This window comes from Typopeltis vanoorti, chromosome 9 (assembly GCF_054136105.1).
Source record: "Typopeltis vanoorti isolate ZY-2024b chromosome 9, IOZ_Tvanoo_1.0, whole genome shotgun sequence".
NCBI lineage: Eukaryota > Metazoa > Arthropoda > Arachnida > Uropygi > Thelyphonidae > Typopeltis > Typopeltis vanoorti.
Window position 1 is genome coordinate 124986665 of NC_143557.1, and position 23532 is coordinate 125010196.

The following is a 23532-nucleotide window of genomic DNA, read 5'->3' on the forward strand; positions in this document are numbered from 1 at the left end:
GAATGGCTTCCCAAAATGTGAGTTTAAAACAATCATTCTTGTTGAGGTTCAGTCACTGAATATTATTATTCAAGCCTCCATGGAGTCAAGAGACTCATTGCGGGAGGTCCTTCCTAGGAAACACAAAGTCTATCATACCACTCCTTGAACTCACTGACCATTCTTGCTCTCACCAATCTATCAGGCAATGCATTCCACAGTTCCACTACCCTCCACACAAAGAAACCACTCCTCACACTCTTGCTCACAGCTTCCTTTCGTACTTTCCAGGGATGTCCCCTTATCATTGCTCCTTCCTGCTGCTCCACCAAGTGAAAGAACTCCCCCAGTGTTCACCCTGTAACTGCCTCTGAACAGTTTAAAACTCTCAATCATATCACCTCTCCTTTTTCTATCTACCAAACTCTACAGTCCACATTCACTCAGCCGATCCTCATAATTAAAATTGTACAGTCCTGAAACAATCTTTGTTATCTACCTCTGCATCCTCTCCACAGTTAATTTATCCCCTTCAAATCCTGGGGACCAAATTTGAGAACAACAGTCTAAGTGTGGTCTGATCAGGGTCTTATACAATGGACTGATAACTCTTCTATCTCTGCAGGTCAGCATCCTTCTCAGTATTGCAGCAATCCTCTGGGTTGCCTTCACCACCTTTGCAATATGCTGCCTGAATTTCAGTTTTCTATCGATCATCACACCCAGATCTCTTGTCTCCCCTACTTTCTCCAGTACAGCTCATCCAATCAAGTATGCAAGTTGGGATGCATCTCATCGATGCATCCCAACTTCAAGACTACATTTTGCTGCATTAAACCAACACCTTCATTCATTTGTCCATCTCTCTAGTTTATTCATATCCTCTTGCAGGGGCCACCACATCTGTACTATTACTAATAACCCTTCCCAGCTTCACATCATCTACAAACAACTGAATATCCCCTTGCAATCCATTGACAATGTCATTGATATAAAGGTTACACAATACAGGTCCCAGTACTGAGTTCTGTGGAACTCCACTTGTAACCTTCTGCTTCCTTGATATTGTTCCACCATACACAACTCACTGATATCTATCAGACAGCCAATCCTTAATCCAGTTCACTAACCCAACATCTAAACCCATGTGCTGTAACTTAAATATCAGCTTATCATGTGCCACTATGTCAAATGCCTTTGTAAAAAAAAAAAAAATGGCAGTATATGCCTTTCCCTCATCAACTGCTTTTGTCACTTTATTATAAAAGACAATCATCTTACTTAAGCAAAAGCACCCCTTAACAATCCATATTGATTCTCACAGATAACATTACCCTGATCTGCCCAACGGTGTATATAGTCCCTCACTAATTTCTCAAAGACCTTAACAACTACTGATGACACACACACTGGCCTATAATTAGACACTTCCAATCTGCTATCGCTCATAACCAATGGCACTATCTTACCTTCCTTCCATTCCTTGGGTACCTTTCCCATAGCCAGACATTCATTGAAAAGCCAGGTCAAAAAAGCTGTCAGTTCTTCAGCACATCTCATGGTGAAATACTATCCAGTCCTACTGCTTTACTGATATCCAGAATACTCAGTATTTGGAACACACACTCCCCTTTTGCATCTCTAAACCTCGAACCTGCTCTACCCCTCTAGTATTAAAACCTTCTTTTCCAGGATGATATACTCCAATAAAGTGATCAGTGAACAACTCCACTATGTCCTCTGCATCAGTCACTGTATTCTCATCTTTATCCCACAATGTCATTCTTCCACAATCATTTCTCCTCCTACTGGCCACGTAGCTAAAGAATTCTCTAGGATTTTCTTTGGATCTTAGTGCCAATCTCTTCTCATATTCCAGTTTTGCCCTCCTCACCATATTAGTCACACTCCTGGCATGAGTCTTATATTCTTCATGCATCTGCTCTTCACCCCCTCTCCTTATATCTCTTCCATAATCTCTTTTTCACCTGCAGTTCCTGTTTGATATTGTTTGTCATCCACTTTACATCAAATTGTGTCTGCTTCTTCACTCATGGAATACAGCTTACTATTGTGGCCAACAAATATTCCTTCACCATTTCCCAAGCACTATTGATATCCTGGCCTTCCAATTCAGCCCTCCATGGAACTGCCCCAAGTTGATATCTAAAACTATTATAATCACCTGCCTTATAATTCACCATATGTTCCCTTTTCTTTGATACTTCTGCATGTCTATTCATCTTCTATGTCAAAACCCATGGTAGCACTCTCCAACTGGGGGGGGAGGGGGGAGATGTCATCTCCTCTGATGCTATGACCAAATCCAAAACTCTTGAACCTCCTTTTGCCTCCACAACATATTGCCCAAGACACCTGTCCCTCAAGAATTCCAGAAATTCTATTCCCCCCATCACTACATGCATTCTCCACCTCCCCCAGCCTACAGTGCCATAGTTAAAAGCTCCCATAACAATCATTCTTCGTGCACTCGCCAAGCTCATAAGCAATACTCCACCACCACGTCCCCCCCCATCCCACTGAAAAATGCTGTACCCTGCTACCTCTATTTCTGTTACTACATTATCTTCCCTCAACCACGTCTCAGTGATACCAATAATCTTTAGCCAGTCTGCCGCTATCAGCTCCGCCAATTCATCTCCTTTATTCCAGATACTTCTGGTATTAGTATAAAGCATAGAAATGTCACTGCTTCTATACTTATTATCCCCTCCAGACCCTGCTGGACTCAGTGTTACATGATGTTGTCCCGCTTCCCCCAAGCACCCATTCCCACAATAAGCCACCCCTGCAACCATCCACCCTGAGAACTCTAGTTTCCCTGCATTGACACACTGACTCGTTCAGAAAACAGCAATCTCTCAAGATGTCTATGTCCCTCCCCATTCAAATGTAAGCAGTATCTTGCATACAGTTCCTTTCTGTCCTCAAATGCCCTCCATGCATCCACATATTCCAAACCTCTCTTCTGACACATTCTGGCTATTATGCTATTCATTATTACTGCTCTTCTGCTAAGCTCCTCATTTCACCTGGGTAACACACACACACACACACTCTTTCCTCTCTGCATTTTTTCTTTTGTACAATCTCAAGCATGAATCTTAGATCTCTCGCTACTCGATTTACACCGCCTCTCAAGTCATTCGTGCCCACCATCACAATCATCTAATCCACGTTTTCACCCCGTTTAATTGCCATAGTCACAATTTCTATCATTCCTCCAGGCAAACACTCCTCTGGCATCCTATCTTGCACACCACGGAACATCAAGTCTCCATGCACCACACCTCTTACCACTCTATTCCTTGATTGTTCACCTACATCCCTCACTCTCTCTCTCCTCTAACCCTTTCTCTCAGTGTTCCCCTACTTACCTGCTGTCCTGGCATCACTCTGTCCCTGGTTCCAGCACTCCCTCGCATTCTTCTCACTTCCGCTCTCTGACTGTTTCTATTCTCTCCTCTTCTATTATTCCCATGACTCTCTCTCATTCTCCCCCCCCCCCCTCATCTACTGCTCCTATTCTATACTCTTCTATCATTCCCATACCTCTCTCTCATTCCCTCTCTTCTACTATTTCTATTCTCTCCTCTTCTATCATTCCCATATCTCTCTCTCATTCCCTCTCTTCTACTGTTTCTATTCTCTCCTCTTCTATCATTCCCATATCTCTCTCTCTCTCATTTCTCCTCTTCTACTGTTTCGATTCTCTCCTCTTCTATCATTCTCATAACTCTCTCACTCCTATGATTCACCTTGCATTCATCTCTTCCATTCGCCTACTCTCATCTTTCAGACTTCTCATCTCATTTCCCAGACATTACACCTCTTTCAACTCATTTATCTCTCTCTCTGCAAGTTAGATACTCCTACTCACCATTCATCCTCCCAATCAAGACCATCTCTGAAAACTTCACAATCATTCAAGTCTTCCACACACTCCCTACTCTTATTTTTTCATTCATATTTCACTATTTGTCTCTTGATATTCTCCCGCTCCTGTCGTGAGGTCAGATATCATAACATCTAACTCACCAAATTCCTTCCATTGCCTAATTTTACGCATATACGCACTCCCCTTCTCTCACCTGCCACATATCCATCTGCTGGGATGCATACATGCCACAAAATCCTTTATTATGCTGAGCAAAATAGTCTTTGAATGGGGGAGGACTTGGTGACACATATCTATCTTCTCTTCCACCACAGATGACTCTGACCTCACCATCTCGGTAACCCAAAACCAAAAAAAAAAAAAATATTGGCTTTATAATTTCCTTTGTATAATCTTTCAAAAGATGAGTTCCATGTAATACTTTAGTGTTACTCTAGTAAATTTTATGCCTAGTGGATAAGATGTGGCTTGGAAAGCCAGACTTATCTGACTCATGAAGTAGAACATAATCTTGAATTTCTTCCATATCTCTAATTGGCAGGGATGCACAATATCCACCAGGTATTAGATGATCTTCGTTGCTCAATAAAACACAAACACCACCACCAACTTTGCTTATTGGGATCCTGACGTGGTGATGGCTATGTTGCCTTCAAGAGCTGGGATTCAGATCTATCCCTCCCTCTCTTCTCTATGCATGCTTAACATACTTAGAGACCTAGAAACCCCTCAATTTCAAGGATACATCAGTTTAAATGATAACACAGGCCAGCTGCCAGTAATAAGTGAGGAGTCTTTCTGTTCAAATAACACATAATCCCACTGCCACACACACACTCTGCTGGGTCATGCCCAAAGAGAAAGTCTGAGTAGTGGTATGTGGGAGGCACTGTTGAGGCCACAGAATGGCAAGGAAACTGGTAACAGTCTGTATGGATGGATGTCACGTTCATGAGTCTTTCTCCTCTCATTGCACATCCCCACTCTTTCCATTCATCTAACAATAAACCAAAAATGAAATATACAATGACAGCAAAATTGCAATCAAAATAAATCTTCCAAATGATTCATCCAAACAAGCATAAATCAAGCACAATATTCCAAACATACCAGAAATATACTGTGGCATAAATTCCAACATAAACAATGTTCATCACGACTTAGAGAAATCCAAACCGACCTTCTCTTAACAGAAACCCAAACTGCAGTTACATCAACACAGTTAATCTTCAATGCTCAAATTAAACTCTTCATGATTCATTTTGCCATAAGGGTAGCACACTTATGCTTTGTGCAATCTGACAGTGCTTTCTACAGAATGCCACATTTAGAATTGTCTGCTTTTTCTGTCAAAAGCAGGGGATTCTCCTCTAGCTCATGGTTTCCTTGTCCCCACTTAGTAACATTCATCTGCTGCATTTAGTGGTTTCCAAACTGAAAACCACTCAAACCTCTTCACCTTCCTCTCCATGAAGCTTAATCATCTTCAATCCAGATATCCTAACAGTGAAGACATCTTCCTAGGAGACCTGCATGTGCAACTCCAAATGGCTTTCCTTCTCCTGGACATGATGTGGAAGTTTTTGCTAAAAGCAATGATCTAACACAAATTGAACACCTACTTACTCAAATTCCTGATAATCAGTCTCCTCTTTCCCAATACTCTTGATCTTTTTTTTTTTAAATAGTTCTTCTTCCAGATACACTGGTCACCTATCCTCCTCACAACTCAGACCACAATCTTGTGCAAGTATCCAGTCTCAAAGAACACTCCCTCTCCCTCCTCTGACCACACCCAACCTTGAATTCTTTGGCACTACAAAGGTACCAAGTGCAATGGCCTCCAGAACTATTAATCTTTCCTTCCATGGTATGACTATTGCTTCTGCTCTTCTCACCTAGAAAACTGCACTGAGTGAATCCATAAAACCTACACTGGCATGAAGACCTTCATCCCTCATTCCACCTAAAATTCTCATCCACATTTCAAGCTCTGGTTCAATAAAAGATGTATAAAAGCAGCTGAAAAAAAAAAAAAAAACTCACCTTATCATAGGTGGCTTGCATCAAGAATCCTAAATTCATACTCAGCCTATGCAGAAGCATAATCAACATAAAACAACTATCAGCAAATCCAAATCCAACTTCACACAGACCAATAGCAAAAACCTCGCCTCTTGTCAAAATGAAAGACATACCTTCTGGTCCCCTCTCAAAAGCCATTGGATGCAACTCCTGCTCATCTGTATTTCCTCCTCTTTCTCATGCTGCTACAGCATCCAAAGATAAAGCTGACTTCCTGGCAGCTTTATCTTTTTGACTCTTTTCCTCTGACTCATGTACAGATGACAAAGGAAAATCACCTCCTTTCATGTCAGCAAACGAAGCACTGTATGCCTCCTGTGGCCGTTCGGCAAAAAGGCATAAGAAGAATATTAGACAACCTGGACACTACAAAATCTTCTGGTCCTGATGGTGTCTCTCCTATTGTACTTAAACATGCACCAGAGCTAACATCTATCCTCTATCATCTCTTCAATCCTCTATACTCTGCTGGTAACATTCCATTATACAGAAGCAGGCATGTATCCAATCCATTCCAAAAAAAAAGAGAAATTAAAACTTACTGTCCAACTACCTACCATAATCCTCTCCAAAATAATAGAGAAAGTTATCAATAGTCAACTTCTTCACTACCTAGAAGCTCACCAGTATGGATTCTGGCAATCAAGATTTGGCTGATCTCAGTATGTCACCCACCAGTGGACACAAGCTATGACAGTTTGTGTTTCAAAGAAACACAAACTGTCACACTTGACATTTCCAGCACTTTTGATTGTGTTTGGAATCACAGTCTGTTTTGCAAACTGCCTTCCTTCAGCCTACCTGCCACTCTCTGTCACAGGATAGCAAGCTTTCTCTCTGGTTGGCACTGCATTTCATGATGGATAGCATCCTCACTTCAGAGAGAGATAGAATAATTTTATAACAGAACTAGAAACAGAACATTTAAGTCACCACCCAAAACCTATAAAGTAATAAAATATGTGAATAAAGAAATAAAAGAAAAGATAAAAATACAAACAATAGATTTAGAAAAATGGGTGACCTATTTCCAAAATCTCTGAACAGATGAGAACAATGAAATAAAATTTTATAAAACAAAGAATGACCTAACAGAAAATATCACAGTGTTGGAACTGACAAATACAATAAAGAAGATGAAAAATAGGAAAACACCAGGAGAAGACAATATAAATATAGAATTATACAAAAATGCAGGTGAAAAATTTAATGAAAGACTTCTGAAATATTTTAATATGGTTTGGATGTCTGGAAAAACTCCTAACCCTTGGAAAAAAGCACTGGTTATCCCAATCTATAAAAAAAAAGGAAATAAAGATGATTGCAATAACTATAGGGGAATTACTCTCTAAATACAGGATATAAAATATATGCGGGAATATTAAAAGAGAAGAAATATATGCAGGAATATTAAAACTTCTTCCCAGTTAATCATGTCAAACTTATAGTAAACATTTTAGACACACTGTGTCATCAGTTCATTTCTTATCCACTTTAAGGCAGTAAATAAAAATAATTGAACTCCAACTTTACTGTTTATCATTACAACATTCTGTCCTTTTCCTGAAATTAACAAATTCCATTTAAACTGAGTCCTTTAATGTTGTTATTACTTTTGAGACTATTTCAATCACTTACCTAAGGAAAGCTCTGTTTAGAGTCTGATTAGCTATGGGATATTCTGAAATAATTTTGTCAGTAATCCTATGCTCTCCCCATTCCCTGAGAACACCAAAAGCTTCTATATTTTCTGGAAGTTTCAGCAAAAGTGACCAAATCGGAACCCTGAAATATTATAACAGAAATATATATGACAATGACATTAATTAATAACAATAGCACAATGTTATTATAATTATGAATTCCCTGTCTTGCAAAAACAAATGACAAAAAAAATCTTTTTTTACCACTGTACAGCAGACATCCCCACAAAAATCAAATAACAGTGGAGAAATGGGAAAATCTGAAACAAATCATCAGTAAATAAGACTAAATTCCAAAACAGAAAAAGAGAACAAAAGAAATAGTACTATTACAAAAAGAAAACTGAGGGGGAAAAAAAAAAGAGAGAGAAAGACAGAGGGGGGGGAGTGAAACAATTTTATAATAGAACTTAAAAAGGATATATCATATTTACAAAAAAAAAAAAAAAAAAAAAACTATAAAATAATAAAATGTATGGACGAAAGGTAAAAAAAATCAGTAACCTATTTTCACACTCTTTGGAGTGATGATAATAAACAAGTAAAATTTTTGTAAAAAAACAGGGCATGAAACCAAGAATGACCTAATAGAAAATATTACAATGTCAGAATTAAAAAAATACAATGAACAAAATGAAATACTAAAAGAACAATACAGATCTGTACGAAAATGGAGGTGAAAAATTTAATGAAGGACTCCTGAAATTCTTTAATGATGTTTGAATTTCTGGAAAAACTAACTCTTGGGGAAAAAAAACGGGTTATACCAATTTATCAAAAAAAGGAAATAAACATGACTGCACAACTAAGAAGGAATTAGTCTACTAAATGCAGGGTACAAAATATATGCAGAGACATTAAAAGAGGATAAACTACTGGAAGAAGAAAAATGGACTCCAAAAATACTGATCTATGAAAAGAGAAGAGAATTTCAAACAGAAACACATAGCCTTTACTGATTATGAAAAGTCTTCAATAAAATAAACAGATGAAAAACAGATGCTTCATGTCTGCACCAAAAAAAATGTGAAAGATTTCTGAATTGTTAGGATAAACAAAAAGAAGAAGGGGTGCTTTAGGGTCAAAGCTGTATAACTGAGAGGAGACCTCCACATAGACTTTAAAGGAATGCGGAGAACCGACCAGGGCTTCTGACCTAATGTCCAATCCTCACCTTCTCATGGTGCACCCTGTTGGGTATCTACTTGGATACTGAACGAATGAGGATGGGCTGGCAATTTGGGATTTAGCTGACCAAATTGTATTCTTATTGGTTAAACCAAAATAAAAAAATGATGGTACGACATGGCAAAATTTCATGCCAGCTGGGGCGTCGCCCGGTTAAACAAGGCCCCCGTTGTTTTCGCCAGGGAACCAGGGCGAACAGCGAAAAGTCAGCTACTGGAAAAAATCTGAAATCAAACCCCAACTCAACATCACCAGAGTTAAAGATCAGTACTATCAACATAAGAAGCCTGAATGGCAAAGAAATGGAGCTAGCTGAGGAATTAGATAAGTACCAGATCGACATAATAGAGGTGACTGAAACAAAAAAGCCAAAAACTGGTGAGATTTTCTGAGCAATAAATACAAAATGTTATATTCAAGCAATGACAATCAAGGAAAAGAAGGAGTAGCCATAGTATTCAACACAAAATGCGAGGCTAATCTTCTTGAATGCAGACAGTCTCAAGTAGAGTAATGTGGGCAAATATGAGAATGGGGAACTGGACAATGAGACTTATTTGTGCCTATGGTCCCACAGAAGGTTCTACTAAGGTAGAAGTGGAGGAATTTTTTGAGGCTTTAGAAAAAGCAACTGACACAATGAAAAAGGAAAAGTTGGTCCTTGTTGGAGAACTAAATAGCAGAGTAGGAAATGATTGTGAGACATAGAAAAATATTTTGGGAAAAATTAGAGAAAAGAGCAAAGCTAATAATAATGGCAAATATCTGTTGGATTTCTGATCAGGACATGGACTGGTTATTACTAACACCATGTTCCAACATAAAAATGTGTACAAATTCATGTGGAGAGAAGAGGCAAGGAATAAGAAAAGTTTCATTGACTATGTTATTGTTGATAGTGATGTTTTCTCCCTGGTGCAGGACACCAGAGTGTACAGATTTTTTGAAATTGGAAGTGATCACTATTTAGTCTTGAGCAGGATAAAATTGAATTTCATATTGAAAAGAATAACATGTAAGAAAGTTTTTAAAGCGAATAAAAGTTGAGCAGCTCTCAGATGTGAACTGTAGACTCAAATAAACAAAGATTATTGAAGAAAAAATGAAAGAGTTTGAGAACAGGAACCAAACCTTGGAGATTCGGTGGCAAACTCTGAAGAAAACGATTGATTCTGCCAGAGAGGCATGTGGTGAGGTTGTCTGCAAAGATAAAAAAATCAGAACTCCCTGGTGGACACAGGAAGTTAAAGAGGCAGTGAAGGAAAAGAAGAAAGCATATCAAAAGTTCCTGTCAAATAAGTCAGCTTGTGCTCTTAGAAAATACAGAGACAAATGCAAGAATGTTAAATACTGTGTAAAACTAGCTAAATAAAAGTCATGGGTGGACTTTGGCAAGAATATAGAAAATAAATATCAAGAAGGTGGCAAAATATTCTGGAGGTTGTTGAAGAAGCTTAGGAATGAAGGAAAGAGTGCTGTAAAAGGAGTTAGAGATGATAAAGGTGACATGAAAACGGGAGACAAAGATATCCTTGAAGTATGGAGTAATTACTTTGAAAAACTGCTAAATGAAACAAGCAGTGATGATAGCACAGTGGTAAAAAACACTGACCAGGAATGCAGTCAGGAATACATATCCATACTTGAAGTAGAAAAAGCGATCAAAGGCTTGAAATGTGGAAAGGCAGCAGGAGTAGATGATATTCGACCAGAAATGCTGAAGTATGGTGGTATAAGAGTCTTACAGTGGCTGCACTGCATAGTTCAGAAAGCCTGGACAGAGGGACGAATTCCCGATGACTGGAGTAGAGCTCTCATAGTACCAATATATAAAAATGGAAATAAAACTGAATGTGAGAATTACAGAGGTATTTCCCTACTGAGTGTTCCTGGCAAGATCTATGCAAGTATACATGAGAAACAGTTGAGAAGAATTGTGGAAGAAAAGCTTGGTGAAGAACAAGCTGGATTCAGGCCAAATAGAGGCTGTCAGGATCAGATCTTTACTTTACGATAAATAGTCGAGAAAGCATGGGAATATAACAAAGATCTGTTTTTAAGTTTTGTCGATTTGGAAAAGGCATATGATAAGGTGCCAAGAAAGAAGCTATTCAATATGCTGCAGTTATATGGTGTCAATGGGGCATTATATCAAGCAATACTTAGTCTTTATTTGAGTTGTAAGTCAGCAGTTAGAATTGAAGGAAGTACAGGAAGATGGTTTAATGTTAAATCTGGTGTGAGACAAGTATGTACATTATCCCCTCTGTTATTCATTATCTATATGGATCACATTATGAAGGAAAGTGATATTAAATATGATATCAAAATTGGAGATGTTAATGTCAGCTCTTTGCTTTATGCGGATGATGTTATACTCCTAAATAAATCTGCTACAAGTCTGCAAGATTCTCTGACTAAATTGAAGACCAGCAATAAAAAGACAAAGACAATGAAAATAGGCAGAATCATTGAAAATGTCAACTGTGTTGTGAATGGAGAACCTGTGGAACAAGTAAAACATTTCAGCTACTTAGGCACGATTTTTAGTGAAGATGGTAAATTAAATATAGAAATAGACAACAGAATCAGCAAAGCTGGTATGGTGGGAAGTCAATTGAATAAATTCATATGGAATAAGAGCGAAATTAGTCTGAACACTAAAGTACTGTATGCAAGACAGTGTTCAAACCAGTTTTAACTTATGGATCTGAGAGGTGGGTCAGAAGTAAAACACTTGACCAAAGACTAGAGACCGCAGATATGAGAGTCCTGAGAAAGATTAGAGGCGTGAACAGATGGCATCAATGGCAATATCATATTAAAAATGAGGATATTAGGAAAGAACTTGACATTGTCAGCATCCAGGAATGTGTTAGCAGAGCTAATCTCAGGTGGTATGGTCACTTAAACAGAATGGGCGAGGAAAGATTAGCAAAACAAGTTTTCTCTGCCAGGTTTTCAGCAAAACGACCCAGAAGAAGACCAAGATATAGTTGGATTGATACGCTACAAAGTGCCTTAGACGATCTAAATATAAGGTCTGATAATGTTGGAGTCTTGACAAGTAAAGAGTGATTTGGAGGAAAATTGTAGATAGGCAGTTAGTAATGATGTAATTTTTTTCATGTAGTACTATCATATCCTGTACGCCTTGAAGGTACATGGCAGAAATTTGATGATGATGACAAAAAGAAGAAAGCATTAATAAATGCAAAAAGTGTGTTGATACATTAGAGCGAGATTAAAAATGGGAACAAGAGTCAGGGCTGTAGTAGAAGAGCATAGGCAAGAGTAGTGAAAATCAAAAGTGAAATGAAACATCTAAAGAAAAGACTGGCTGATGAGAATGAGAAAGTTAGTATTACAAAGAAAGAGTCAAAGGAAAATCATAGAACATTGTACAAGGACTTGATCATTAGAGGTGTGATTACTAATAAAGTGCACAAAACATGCTTTCCTGGTATAACAATGAAACAGATAACTGATGAGCTGCAGAAAAGGAAAGAATGGGTATCAAAATTAGGTAGGTGTGGGCACAAATGACTTAGTTGGGCATAAAAAGAACGTTGATAGAGACTTGAGGAAGTTGTTACAGCAGGTAAAGAAGAATAGCGTTGTTGGAAAAGTCATAATGTATTGCCCAGATAAGAGTGAGAACAGTGAAAAAGATAGCAGAGATAATCAATAATAAGATGGCTGAGTTATGTGAGGCAAAGGGAGGGGGGGGGGTCACAGTTTGTAAGTCTATGGAGTGAATTTGAAGGAAAGCTGGAATGGTTTAAAGTTGGATTGTGCTTTAAAGAGTTTAGTGTTGGGCAATCAGAAAGGCTATTGTTTACTGAGAAGGTATAGTCAAGCAGTTAATGTAGTAAACTATTAGAATCTACTTGTGAAGCAGGATAGCACAACTAATCAGATTGTACAACAGGAAGAAGATGTGGCTGCAGCAGCACAAGCTGATGGAATGTATAAAGGTGGTGATGGGACAAGTAGAAATGTAAATAAAAGTCAGGATCAGAGAAATGGGAGTGATCAGACTGAAGAGAGAGAGGTGTGGTATAGCAGCTAGAATAGAGAATTTTGGTGCTGGTAGAATGGCTTCAAAGACACAGGGATTGTTATGTTTGTACACAAATGTAAGGAGTATCGAAATCAAGAGAGATGAGTTTGCTGCATTGATTGAGTCAGTATATCCAAGGATACTTGGAATAAGTGAAACTTGGTTGTCTGAAGAGGATGTGATGTCGGGAATAGAAATGGAAGGATATATAATTTTAAGGAAGGACAGAAATGTAAAAACAGGAAGGGGAAGTGTGTTCATGCTTGCAAAGGAATTGTGTCCACAAGTGGAAGTTGTTAGTGCATGCACAAATTTTGAATCTGTGTGGTATTAAATTGAAATTAATATGCTAGTGTATCTGAAAGGATGGTGTTATAGCTAGTAATGTAGAAATTGGGATGGGATTGTGTAAGGATTTTTGTCACGAAGACTTGCGAATTCTCTTTAAACTGTGTACTGGTGGCGAGGACAGTCGTAACAACGGAAGCAGACGACGCTTAGGACTTCTTTTAGCAAAGTTTCCGCTGAGTGGTATCCATTTTTTTTTTTAAAAACGTGCCCGAAGTGAGAGAACAAGTACAACATTAGTGTTTGAAAGCAAATATAATTTTCTAGTTAGATCATATACTACAGTATAATAGGTCATCGGCATTGCAAAAAAGAGCTATGAGTTAATTTCAGCGAGCATTCATTCTACATAATGATCAAGACTTTCACCAGCTTTACCATTCATCACGAGTCCGAGTTTTACTGGCGCAGTCGATAGGACCTAGAAGGTGAGAGCAATTCGTTATGTAAATGCATGCTCCCATGTTTTAGAGTTCTATTTTGATTATTTGGGCGAAAGTCAGTTTTAATACAAAACAAAAAAAAATGGCGTTTGGAGTTTGTTCCATCCTGGAACAGTAGTAGTTTTGATTTCTCGCCAGAGAAAGAATACATCAGTATTCAAATTTTGTTCCATCCTGGAAGAGTAGTACAATAGTTTGGAGAAAAGAAAAACACGCCAGTGTTCAAGCTATATTTTCATCCCAGATAAATCAGAATAGTTTTTTTTTTTTTTTTTTTTTTCATTTTAAATTTATTTTGTTCTGTTCTGCATTTACCGATTTGTCCTGTTTTGCATGTTTGTTCCATCTTGGAACAGTCAGTACTTGTAATTTCTCGCCAGAGAAAGAACACAACAGTGTTATCATAGTTCATTTTTGCATACTGTTTTGATAGTTCTGTTTCGAGATTTAAGTTATTATATAGTAGCAGTGTAAAATCAAAACTATTTCTTTTTTGTTTTGGTTTTGTTTTTATATATCCACATATTATATATATATATATATATATATATATATATATATATATATATATATATATATATATATTTGTGTATTTGAAAGTGTAGTAAATTGTGTAGTTGAAGTTTTTTTTTTTTTATCTGATAATATTGTAAGATTTATCTATGTTTATAAATGATATGTTGAATTTAGTTATGAGTCACATAATCGCCAAATATATACATCTCTTTCTGGGCATTTAAAAAAAAAAAAAATTGCAATTGATTCCTTTTTAAGGTGATTTTTTTTTTATCAGTAAAGAGAGTTATTGTTAAGCACCATGGCTTATTTAACCAAAGGTAGAAAGGAAGATTTACGTAAATTGGCTGAAGAATTGGGAGAGAAGCCAACTGTTGAAATGAAAGTGATCTTTCTTAAAATGATTATTATGGGAAGTAAATTTTATGAAGAAGAATTTGTTAAAGGGATGTTGGAGACGATTATTAGTACCAGACTCGAGGAAGAACTGATGAAGAAAGAAGAATTAGAAGCTCAATGGCGGAAGGAAGAACTAGAAGCCCAATGCCGGAAAGATGAATTGGGAGCCCAACAGAAAAGAGAACAAATGGAGTTCGAGTTGAAGAAACTGGAAATTGAAGCACGTGTTCAACCAACCTCAACTCCAGTATCCAGTGACAATAAACCATATTGTCTTGAACTAATTAAGCTAATGCCTAGGTTTAGTTTACAAGAGGATGACATTGTGATATACCTATCCCTGTTTGAAAGACAAGCTAAGAGAACCAAAATAGATGTTAAAGACTGGATATCATGTCTCTTGACTTTGTTACCATTTGAGATTGTCCAATTAATTGGTAGAGAGTCAGAAGAAAATTGCGAAGATTATGAATATATTAAAACAATTCTACTAAAGAGATCTAGATTGAATCCTGAAAGTTTCAGAAAAAAGTTTGTGATGCACCAAAAAGTTGCTGAAAAATCTTGGAGGGATTTCTGTTATGAAATAACTAATTATTTTGAAGAGTGGATTGGTGGCCTTGATATCAAGGATTTTGAAGGGTTAAAAGATCTAATTATTACGGATCAACTGAAGAAGAAAGTACCACATGAAGTGAGAGAACATCTCTTAGACGACTGGGCAAAATTCGTTTCTCCAACCAAGTTAGCTGACAGATTGGACGAATACGACAGTGTTCGTAGTACATCAAGGAAGCCCATTGGAGCTATTCCGAAGGACAAGGTTATTGAAAAGTTTAGACCTTATACTCCACCTGCTGAGCGAACATTCAAGAATAAGTTATTATCTCCCTCTCAAAGTCCACCGAGATGGTACCAGCCGCGGCGAATTGATGATTCATACAAGCCTCACTACAAACCAACTTGTTTTACTTGTAGAAAGGAAGGTCGTATGGCCAAGTTTTGTATGAAAAATAGTCAGCCAAAAGGTACTCCTGCTACAGCACACAGTAACTAGTTCAAACGTCTACCACTGGGGATGACAATAAATCAGGTGTGTTGACTGCCAAAATTTCCATTCCAGTATCCAAATCAGTGGACATTGGTCGAAACGTAGATGATTTGAAGGTCGTCAAAATCAAATGCGGAAGTAGGGTTTTAAATGGAATAATAGATACGGGAGCACAAATATCGGTAGTGCGCGAAGATTTAGTGGCAGATACGCCCCATGATGGAGAAAGTAAGATAGAAATATCTTCTGCTTTCGGAGAAAATGAAATAACACCCTTGAGAATTTTTGAAATGAAAATTGATGATAATTTACATGGTAATGTTCCAGTCACATGTGCCGTCTCAAGAAGACTGGTTACCGATCTGCTACTGAGCTCCTCTGCCAATGAAATACTGGTTGAAAGCGTCGAGCTACATGAGAGTAGTCATCATTGGGAGACACCAGTTCTGAAATCAAAAGATTTAAGTGATAAACGGTCAGAAGATGATGAAGATGAAGACATGCCTTCGAAAATAACCAGTACAGCATTGGCAGTCAGTACGATAGAGTCCCCAGTGCAGAAAATGAGTGTATACCAGAAAAAACAAAATTCGAATTCGGCAAACCTTCAAGAGGATGATGAGACGCTCTGAAAGTGTTTTGAATTGGCAAAAAGGGAGAAAAATGCCTATGCGTTTGACAATGGGGTTCTGCTTCATAACGAACATATTTGTGGTGAGAATATTAGACAAGTAGTGCTACCGTGTGTGAAACGAGAAAATGTCTTAAAGATGGCACATGAAATTCCTCTTGCTGGCCATCTCGGCGAAAAGAAAACCCGTCAGCGAATCAAGTACTCATTCTTTTGGCCTACCATTAAACAAGATGTGAAAAAATATTGCGAAATCTGCAAGGAATGTCAAATGAGAAGGACTGCTACATATAGAGATAGAATCCCCATACGACCTATTGTCAGACCAGAAACTCCGTTTGAGGTATGGAGTGTGGATTGTGTCGGACCGTTAGAACCTCCATCGGGAAGAGGACATCAATTCATAATATGTGCTGTTGATTTATGCACTAGATGGGCCGAAGCCATACCCGTCAAGGAAATAAGTGCTAAAACTACATGTAATGTTCTGATGGGGATTTTTACTCAGACGGGATTTCCTAAAATGGTCTGTACCGACCAAGGTACGAATTTCACATCTAAACTCACTCAAGCTTTTGAAGACCTGCTAGACATAGCTCCACGTTTTTCCACTCCAGGACATCCTGAGAGTATGGGCGCTGTTGAACGTTGGAACAGAACTTTAAAAGAGATGATGAATAAGAATATACAGGAGCATGGAAGAAACTGGGATTTACATCTTCCCTATCTTCTATTTGCATACCGAGAAGTACCATATAGCACTACTGGGTTATCACCCTTCCAGATGGTATATGGAAGATTACCTCCAAGCCCCTTATCTTTGTTAAAGGAAATTTGGACTGGTGGATGAGGCATCCCAACCACTGCCTCTCACTCGATTGAAAATTATTTACAAGAGTTTCTTGAAAATCTAAGAAAAGCTCATGAAATTGCATCCGAGAACGCCAAAGGGTCTCAAGAACAATACTCCTCCAGATATAATCTTCGTTCCAAAGAAAAATCCTTCATTGTTGGTGAAAAGGTTTTAGTATTGTTACCTCATAAGCTTCTAAATACTTGGACAGGACCTGCTACAGTCGTCCAACTTACTAGACCACATTCTGCGAAGGTTGAGATGAAGGATGGAAGTATCAGGGAGCTCCACATAAATAAGCTTCGACCATATATTCAAAGAATTAATCATGTCGGTCTAGTTTTTGAGCTAGATGAAGATTTCGGAACACTCCACTATGCACCCGCTGACAAGATGAATAAATCAGTCGAAGATATTAGGAAACACCTGAGCTGAGGATATGAAAGCTCTCTTGACGGGAGAATAAAAACAAGAACTTTTTGACATCCTCTGGAAATATGAAGATGTTTTTAGTTCCAAACCTGGTCGTGCCAAAGTTGACGGACACTCCATCAAAGTTACAGAGAACTGTTCCCCTAAGAGACTCAAACCCTATAGGGTGCCAATCACTCTACAAAAGGAAGTAGATCGACAAGTCAAAGAACTGTTAGATATGGGTCTCATCGAGCCAAGTGTCAGTGAATGGGCTCATCCTGTGGTTTGTGTGGCTAAGAAAAATGGAAGTGTCAGACAATGCATTGACTTTAGATTGCTAAATAGTTTTACTATTTCAGATGCTTATCCAATGAAAATAGCTAGAGATTTATTATTTGAGGTAGGACAAGCAAGATTTATCACTGTAGTTGACCTCACCAAGGGATATTGGCAAATCCCTATGGAAAAGGAAGCAAAGCCCTTCACTGCATTCGTGACACATTCTGGTCACTATCAATGGAACGTCTTACTGTTTGGAATCATTGGATAAAGCACTAGCTCCTCATAAGGCATACTGATCTTATATCGACGATTTGGCTATATTTTCTAAAACATGATCTGAACATCTCACCCATATAGATGAAATCTTGAAAACATTAAGAGAGGTGGGTTTAACAGTAAACCTAGAAAAATGCGAATTCAGGAAAAATCAAGTGAAGTTCCTAGGTCATTTGATTGGATCCGGTCAACATTCCCCGGACCCAGAGAAGGTCGAGGTTATAAAAGGTTTAGCGACACCAGCGACAAAGAAGGAAGTAAGAAGTCTACTTGGGCTGGCTAGCTACTACCGTGACTACATACCACAATTCCCCCAAATTGTATTACCACTGACAAATCTGACTAAGAAAAGTGTCCCAAACAATATTCCTTGGACTACTGATGCTGATGAAGCTTTTATGAAACTCAAAGAAGAGCTTATAAAAATGCCTTCTTTGCATACTCCAGATCTCGACAAGCCGTTCCAGTTGTATACGGATACATCAGCAACAGCAATTGGCACATGCTTAGCTCAAAACAATGAACAAGGAAAAGAATTGCCCATTGCTTTCTTCAGTAAGAAACTAAATTCCTGTCAAATGAAATGGTCAACCATTGAGAGGGCAGCTTTTTGCGTCTTGGAGGCATTGAAAAAGTTTGACACATGGGTATTTGGTGTTGAAATGCAGGTAATTTCAGATCATAACCCTCTGACCTATCTAACTAAAAGTGCCCCTCATGGTGCCAAGTTGTCCTGATGGGCTTTAGCCCTACAACGTTATAATATGACCGTTACATATAGAAAGGGTAGTCATCATGGTAACGCCGATGCCCTTTCCAGATTAAAAACTGATATAATCAATTAATGTTATTCGCTTGTTTCTTAATAATGCTCATATATTTTCTTGATGTTTAGTTAATGATGATTATATAGTTTTTTTTGTTTTGTTTGTTTGTGGGAGCTGCATTGCACCATAAAGCTCTCACCTCATTTCTTGTATTTTAGAGTCAATTACTCGCCTGAGTTTTCTTTTAGATGCAACATCGACACTCCTGTGACGGATGTGCTTCCCCCAAAGGGAGTTGTAAGGATTTTTGTCATAAAGACTTGCGAATTCTCTTTAAACTGTGTACTGGTGGCGAGGAGGCGCGGCAGCCGTAACAACAGAAGCAGACGACGCTTAGGACTTCTTTCTGCTGAGTGGTATCCGTTTTTTTTTTTTTAAATGTGCCTGAAGTGAGAGAACAAGTACAACATTAGTGTTTGAAAGCAAATATAATTTTCTAGTTAGATCATATACTACAGTATAATAGGTCATCGGCATTGCAAAAAAGAGCTATGAGTTAATTTCAGCGAGCATTCATTCTGCGTAATGATCAAGACTTTCACCAGCTTTACCATTCATCACGAGTCCGAGTTTTACTGATTGTGAAATGTTTGGAAATATTGGTTGGATTACAGGAATATAGAATGGAAGGAGGAGATTTCTCTTAGCACTGATTTGGTTCATTTTAAACCATCTTGGGGGTATTCTTAATTTTCCTTGTGCGAGATAATGATCAAATTCTATTTCTGCACTTCTAAATACCCAGCTATCTAGTATCATATTAGCTGTTCTACTAGCCATTATATAGTCTATTATACTTTTTTAGGTTTCTTGTTTCCCAAGTGAATTTATGGAAATCTTTAGGCTTGAAAAAAGTGTTTGTAATTTTTAAGTTATTATATGCAGAAAAATCCATAACTCTTTATCCATTTTTTTTATTGTATGTTGTTTCACAATTTGTTCCTATATTTGTACCTAGTGGTACAAATACAGGAACAAATATAGAATGTTCCCTACTCTGCCATTAAAATCTCTCATTATTAATTGATAATCTTGATCATTTGTGTTTATTTTATCTTTTATTTTTTGTAAATCTGAATAAAAGGCATTGCTATCTTCCTCTCTTCCTTTGTCTGGGGCATAGACATCAATAATAGTCAGGAAGTCATGGCTTATTTGTAATCTTAATTGTAGAATTCTCTCACTTCAGTATTTTTAATGTGTGGTATTTTTTTCAATAAATATAGATTTGTTAATAAAAATCAACTTCCTTTTTGACTCAACTGTAAATAATGTAATTATCTGTTTCATCTGAGGCTGTTTGTTTTTTCTTTGTTTCTTTCTGTTATTACTGCTAATTTGATATTTCTTTCTATTAGAGTTTGGTCTAGATCTTGATATTGTGATGGATACTTGTGATATTCCAAGTAGCATCATTCTAGATATTCTTGTTTATTTTCATTTTTTTACCTTTCCTTATCCTGCTTATATTCGTTAACCTGTCTAAGTCGTTTTCCAGAGTGACAGTTCAGTTACTTCTTTCTTGAGACATCAAGTAAGAAAAGATTAAGAAAGACTGGCCATCTTGCAACTTAGTTTGGTGGTGGGCCACCACCTTAGGGCCTACAACCTTGCCATAAGTCTCCCTTCTCATTTTTATACCTGATCAAGCTTCACACTGGGGTTAGTACCCAATATTCCACTTGGTTGCTCAGGTTCCAGGGTTCACCACTTGGAGGTGGGAGTTGGATTGAGGAGGAGAGGCTAGGTGATCCTACTTGAGAAGATCATGTACTGTGCATCCATCTCTTTTAAACCCCAACTCATTAGCCATTTCTGAAAAATAACAGAAGTCATCTATGCATTCTTTGGCATAATATAGAACTGGCAAACTGTCCATTCTAAGCCCTTTAAAGCATTGAGGCTTGGGGCTTTTTCTAATGACCAACAGCTTCTGTTTGTCACTTCTTGATATGTTACAGCAGCATAAGATACCACACCATCTGGTGTGGCACGGTAAAACAGACCTGTTTCATCAGCATCATAGATTTCATTATGACTAAACTTCTGCAGCATTTCAAGCAGTTCAGTTGATTTTCAATCAACAACAGTCCTAAGAGAAATCTCCAGGAATCTTTTAGAGTTCAACTCTTGGATGATAAACATATCAACTACCTCTACTGCAAAGAATAAATGGAAAACTAGAGGAAATAAAAGAAAATGATGATATAGAGATAGAATGGAATAATTTAAAAAATGTATCAATAAATGCAGCAGAATTGGCCACTATTATTCCCCCACTTTCCTCCAAAATCATTAAAACAAGAGCCACTGCTAACCAACACCCTTTTGCAGTCCATCTTGAAACTCACTGAACCAACTTTCACTGCCTCCTCTTTCATTCCATCTACTTCTGTTCTTTGGAACAGTATCCCCCCCCACTCTTCCCTCCCCACAAAGATTACAACCCTCAGCTGTTCGAGCAAAATGTGAATAGATTCCTCTTCCCACACATGGCACTAATGTGCTATAGGTCTCATGGTCTTTCGTGTGTGGATTAGATATATATAAAAGATAACAGATGAATTTGGAGGAAAATTGTTGATCGGAAGTTAGTAATAGTTTAATGTTTTCATGTAGTACTATTATAATTATCCTGTACATATCAGGAATTTGATGATGGCAATGATATTCTAATGTTAACCATCTCAACCATCCTGTCTCAAACTCACAGTTCACTACAATGAGCTTAGATACTACCAGGCCCGGCTGGTGGCGAGTGCAAAGTGTGCAATATACACAGGTGTCGCAGAAGAAAAGGTGCCTAAAAGATGTCAAAAAATATGAGATAAGAGTTTAAACGAACAACGAATGGTACAGAATGGTACATATAATTATCAATGTGCGTCGTCTTCCATTCGGGCCCCTTCAGATCTTCTTGGAAACGAACGAATACATTTTTTTTTGATCAAAAATTTCTGTAATTTTTAATTAAAAATTAATAAAATATACCTGTGGTGTTTAAGGGTCAAAGCTGTATAACTGAGAGGAGACCTCCACATAGCCTTTAAAGGAATGCGGACAACCGACCAGGGCTTCTGACCTAATGTCCAATCCTCACCTTCTCGTGGTGCACCCTGTTGGGTATCTACTTGGATACTGAATGGACAAGGATGGGCTGGCAATTTGGGATTTAGCGAACCAAATTGTATTCTTATTGGTTAAACCAAAATAAAAAATGATGGTACAACATGACAAAATTTCATGCCGGCTGGGGCGTCGCCCGGTTAAACAAGGTCCCTGTTGTTTTCGCCAGGGAACTAGGGCGAACAGCGAAAAGTCAGCTACTGGAACAAATCTGAAAATAAACCCCAACTCAACATCACCAGAGTTAAAGATCGGTACTATCAACGTATGAAGCCTGAATGGCAAAGAAATGGAGCTAGCTGAGGAATTGGATAAGTACCAGATTGATAATAGGGGTGACTGAAACAAAAAAGACCAAAACTGGTGAGATCTTTCTGAGCAATAAATACAAAATGTTATATTCAGGCAATGACAATCAAGGAAAAGAAGGAGTAGCCATAGTATTCAACACAAAATACGAGGCTAATCTTCTTGAATGGCAGTCAGTCTCAAGTAGAGTAATGTGGTCAAATATGAGAATGGAGAACTGGACAATGAGACTTATTTGTGCCTATGGTCCCACAGAAGGTTCTACTAAGGTAGAAGTGGAGGAATTTTTTGGGGCTTTAGAAAAAGCAACTGACACAATGAAAAATGAAAAGTTGGTCCTTGTTGGGGATCTAAATAGCAGAGTAGGAAATAATTGTGAGACATACAAAAATATTTTGGGAAAATTTGGAGAAAAGAGCAAAGCTAATAATAATGGCAAATATCTGTTGGATTTCTGCTCAGGACATGGACTGGTTATTACTAACACCATGTTCCAACATAAAAATGTGCACAAATTCACATGGAAAGAAGAGGTTAAGAATAAGAAAAGTCTCATAGACTATGTTATTGTTGATAGTGATGTTTTCTCCCAGGACACCAGAGTGTACAGAGGATTTGAAATTGGAAGTGATCACTATTTAGTCTTGAGCAGGATAAAATTGAATTTCATATTGAAAAGAATAACATGTAAGAAAGTTTTAAAGCGAATAAAAGTTGAGCAGCTCTCAGAATTGAACTGTAGACTAAAATACACAAAGATTATTGAAGAAAAAATGAAAGAGTTTGAGAACAGGAACCAAACCTTGGAGATTCAGTGGCAAGCCTTCAAGAAAACACTGATTGATTCAGCCAGAGAGGCATGTGGTGAGATTGTCTGTAAGGATAAAAAAATCAGAACTCCCTGGTGGACAAAGGAAGTTAAAGAGGCAGTGAAGGAAAAGAAGAAAGCATACCAAAAGTTACTGTCAAATAAGTCAGCTTGTGCTCTTAGAGAATATAGAGACAAATGCAAGAATGCTAAACACTGTGTAAAACTAGCTAAACAAAAGTCATGGGAGAACTTTGGCAAGAATATAGAAAATAAATATTAAGAAGGTGGCAAAATATTCTGGAGGTTGTT

The 23532-nt window shown here is 37.8% G+C and overlaps 1 protein-coding gene across 4 annotated transcripts in view; it reads right to left on the bottom strand.

The window, feature by feature from the left end:
* Window positions 1-23532, bottom strand: part of LOC150103503 (TBC1 domain family member 31) — a 449146-nt gene that overhangs the window by 209111 nt on the left and 216503 nt on the right. For all 4 annotated transcript variants that reach the window (XM_090398075.1, XM_090398077.1, XM_090398074.1 and 1 more), the window contains one exon: window positions 7622-7768. In XM_090398075.1, the coding sequence (XP_090254201.1) occupies window positions 7622-7768 (147 nt within the window). The remainder of the gene's footprint in view (window positions 1-7621; window positions 7769-23532) is intronic.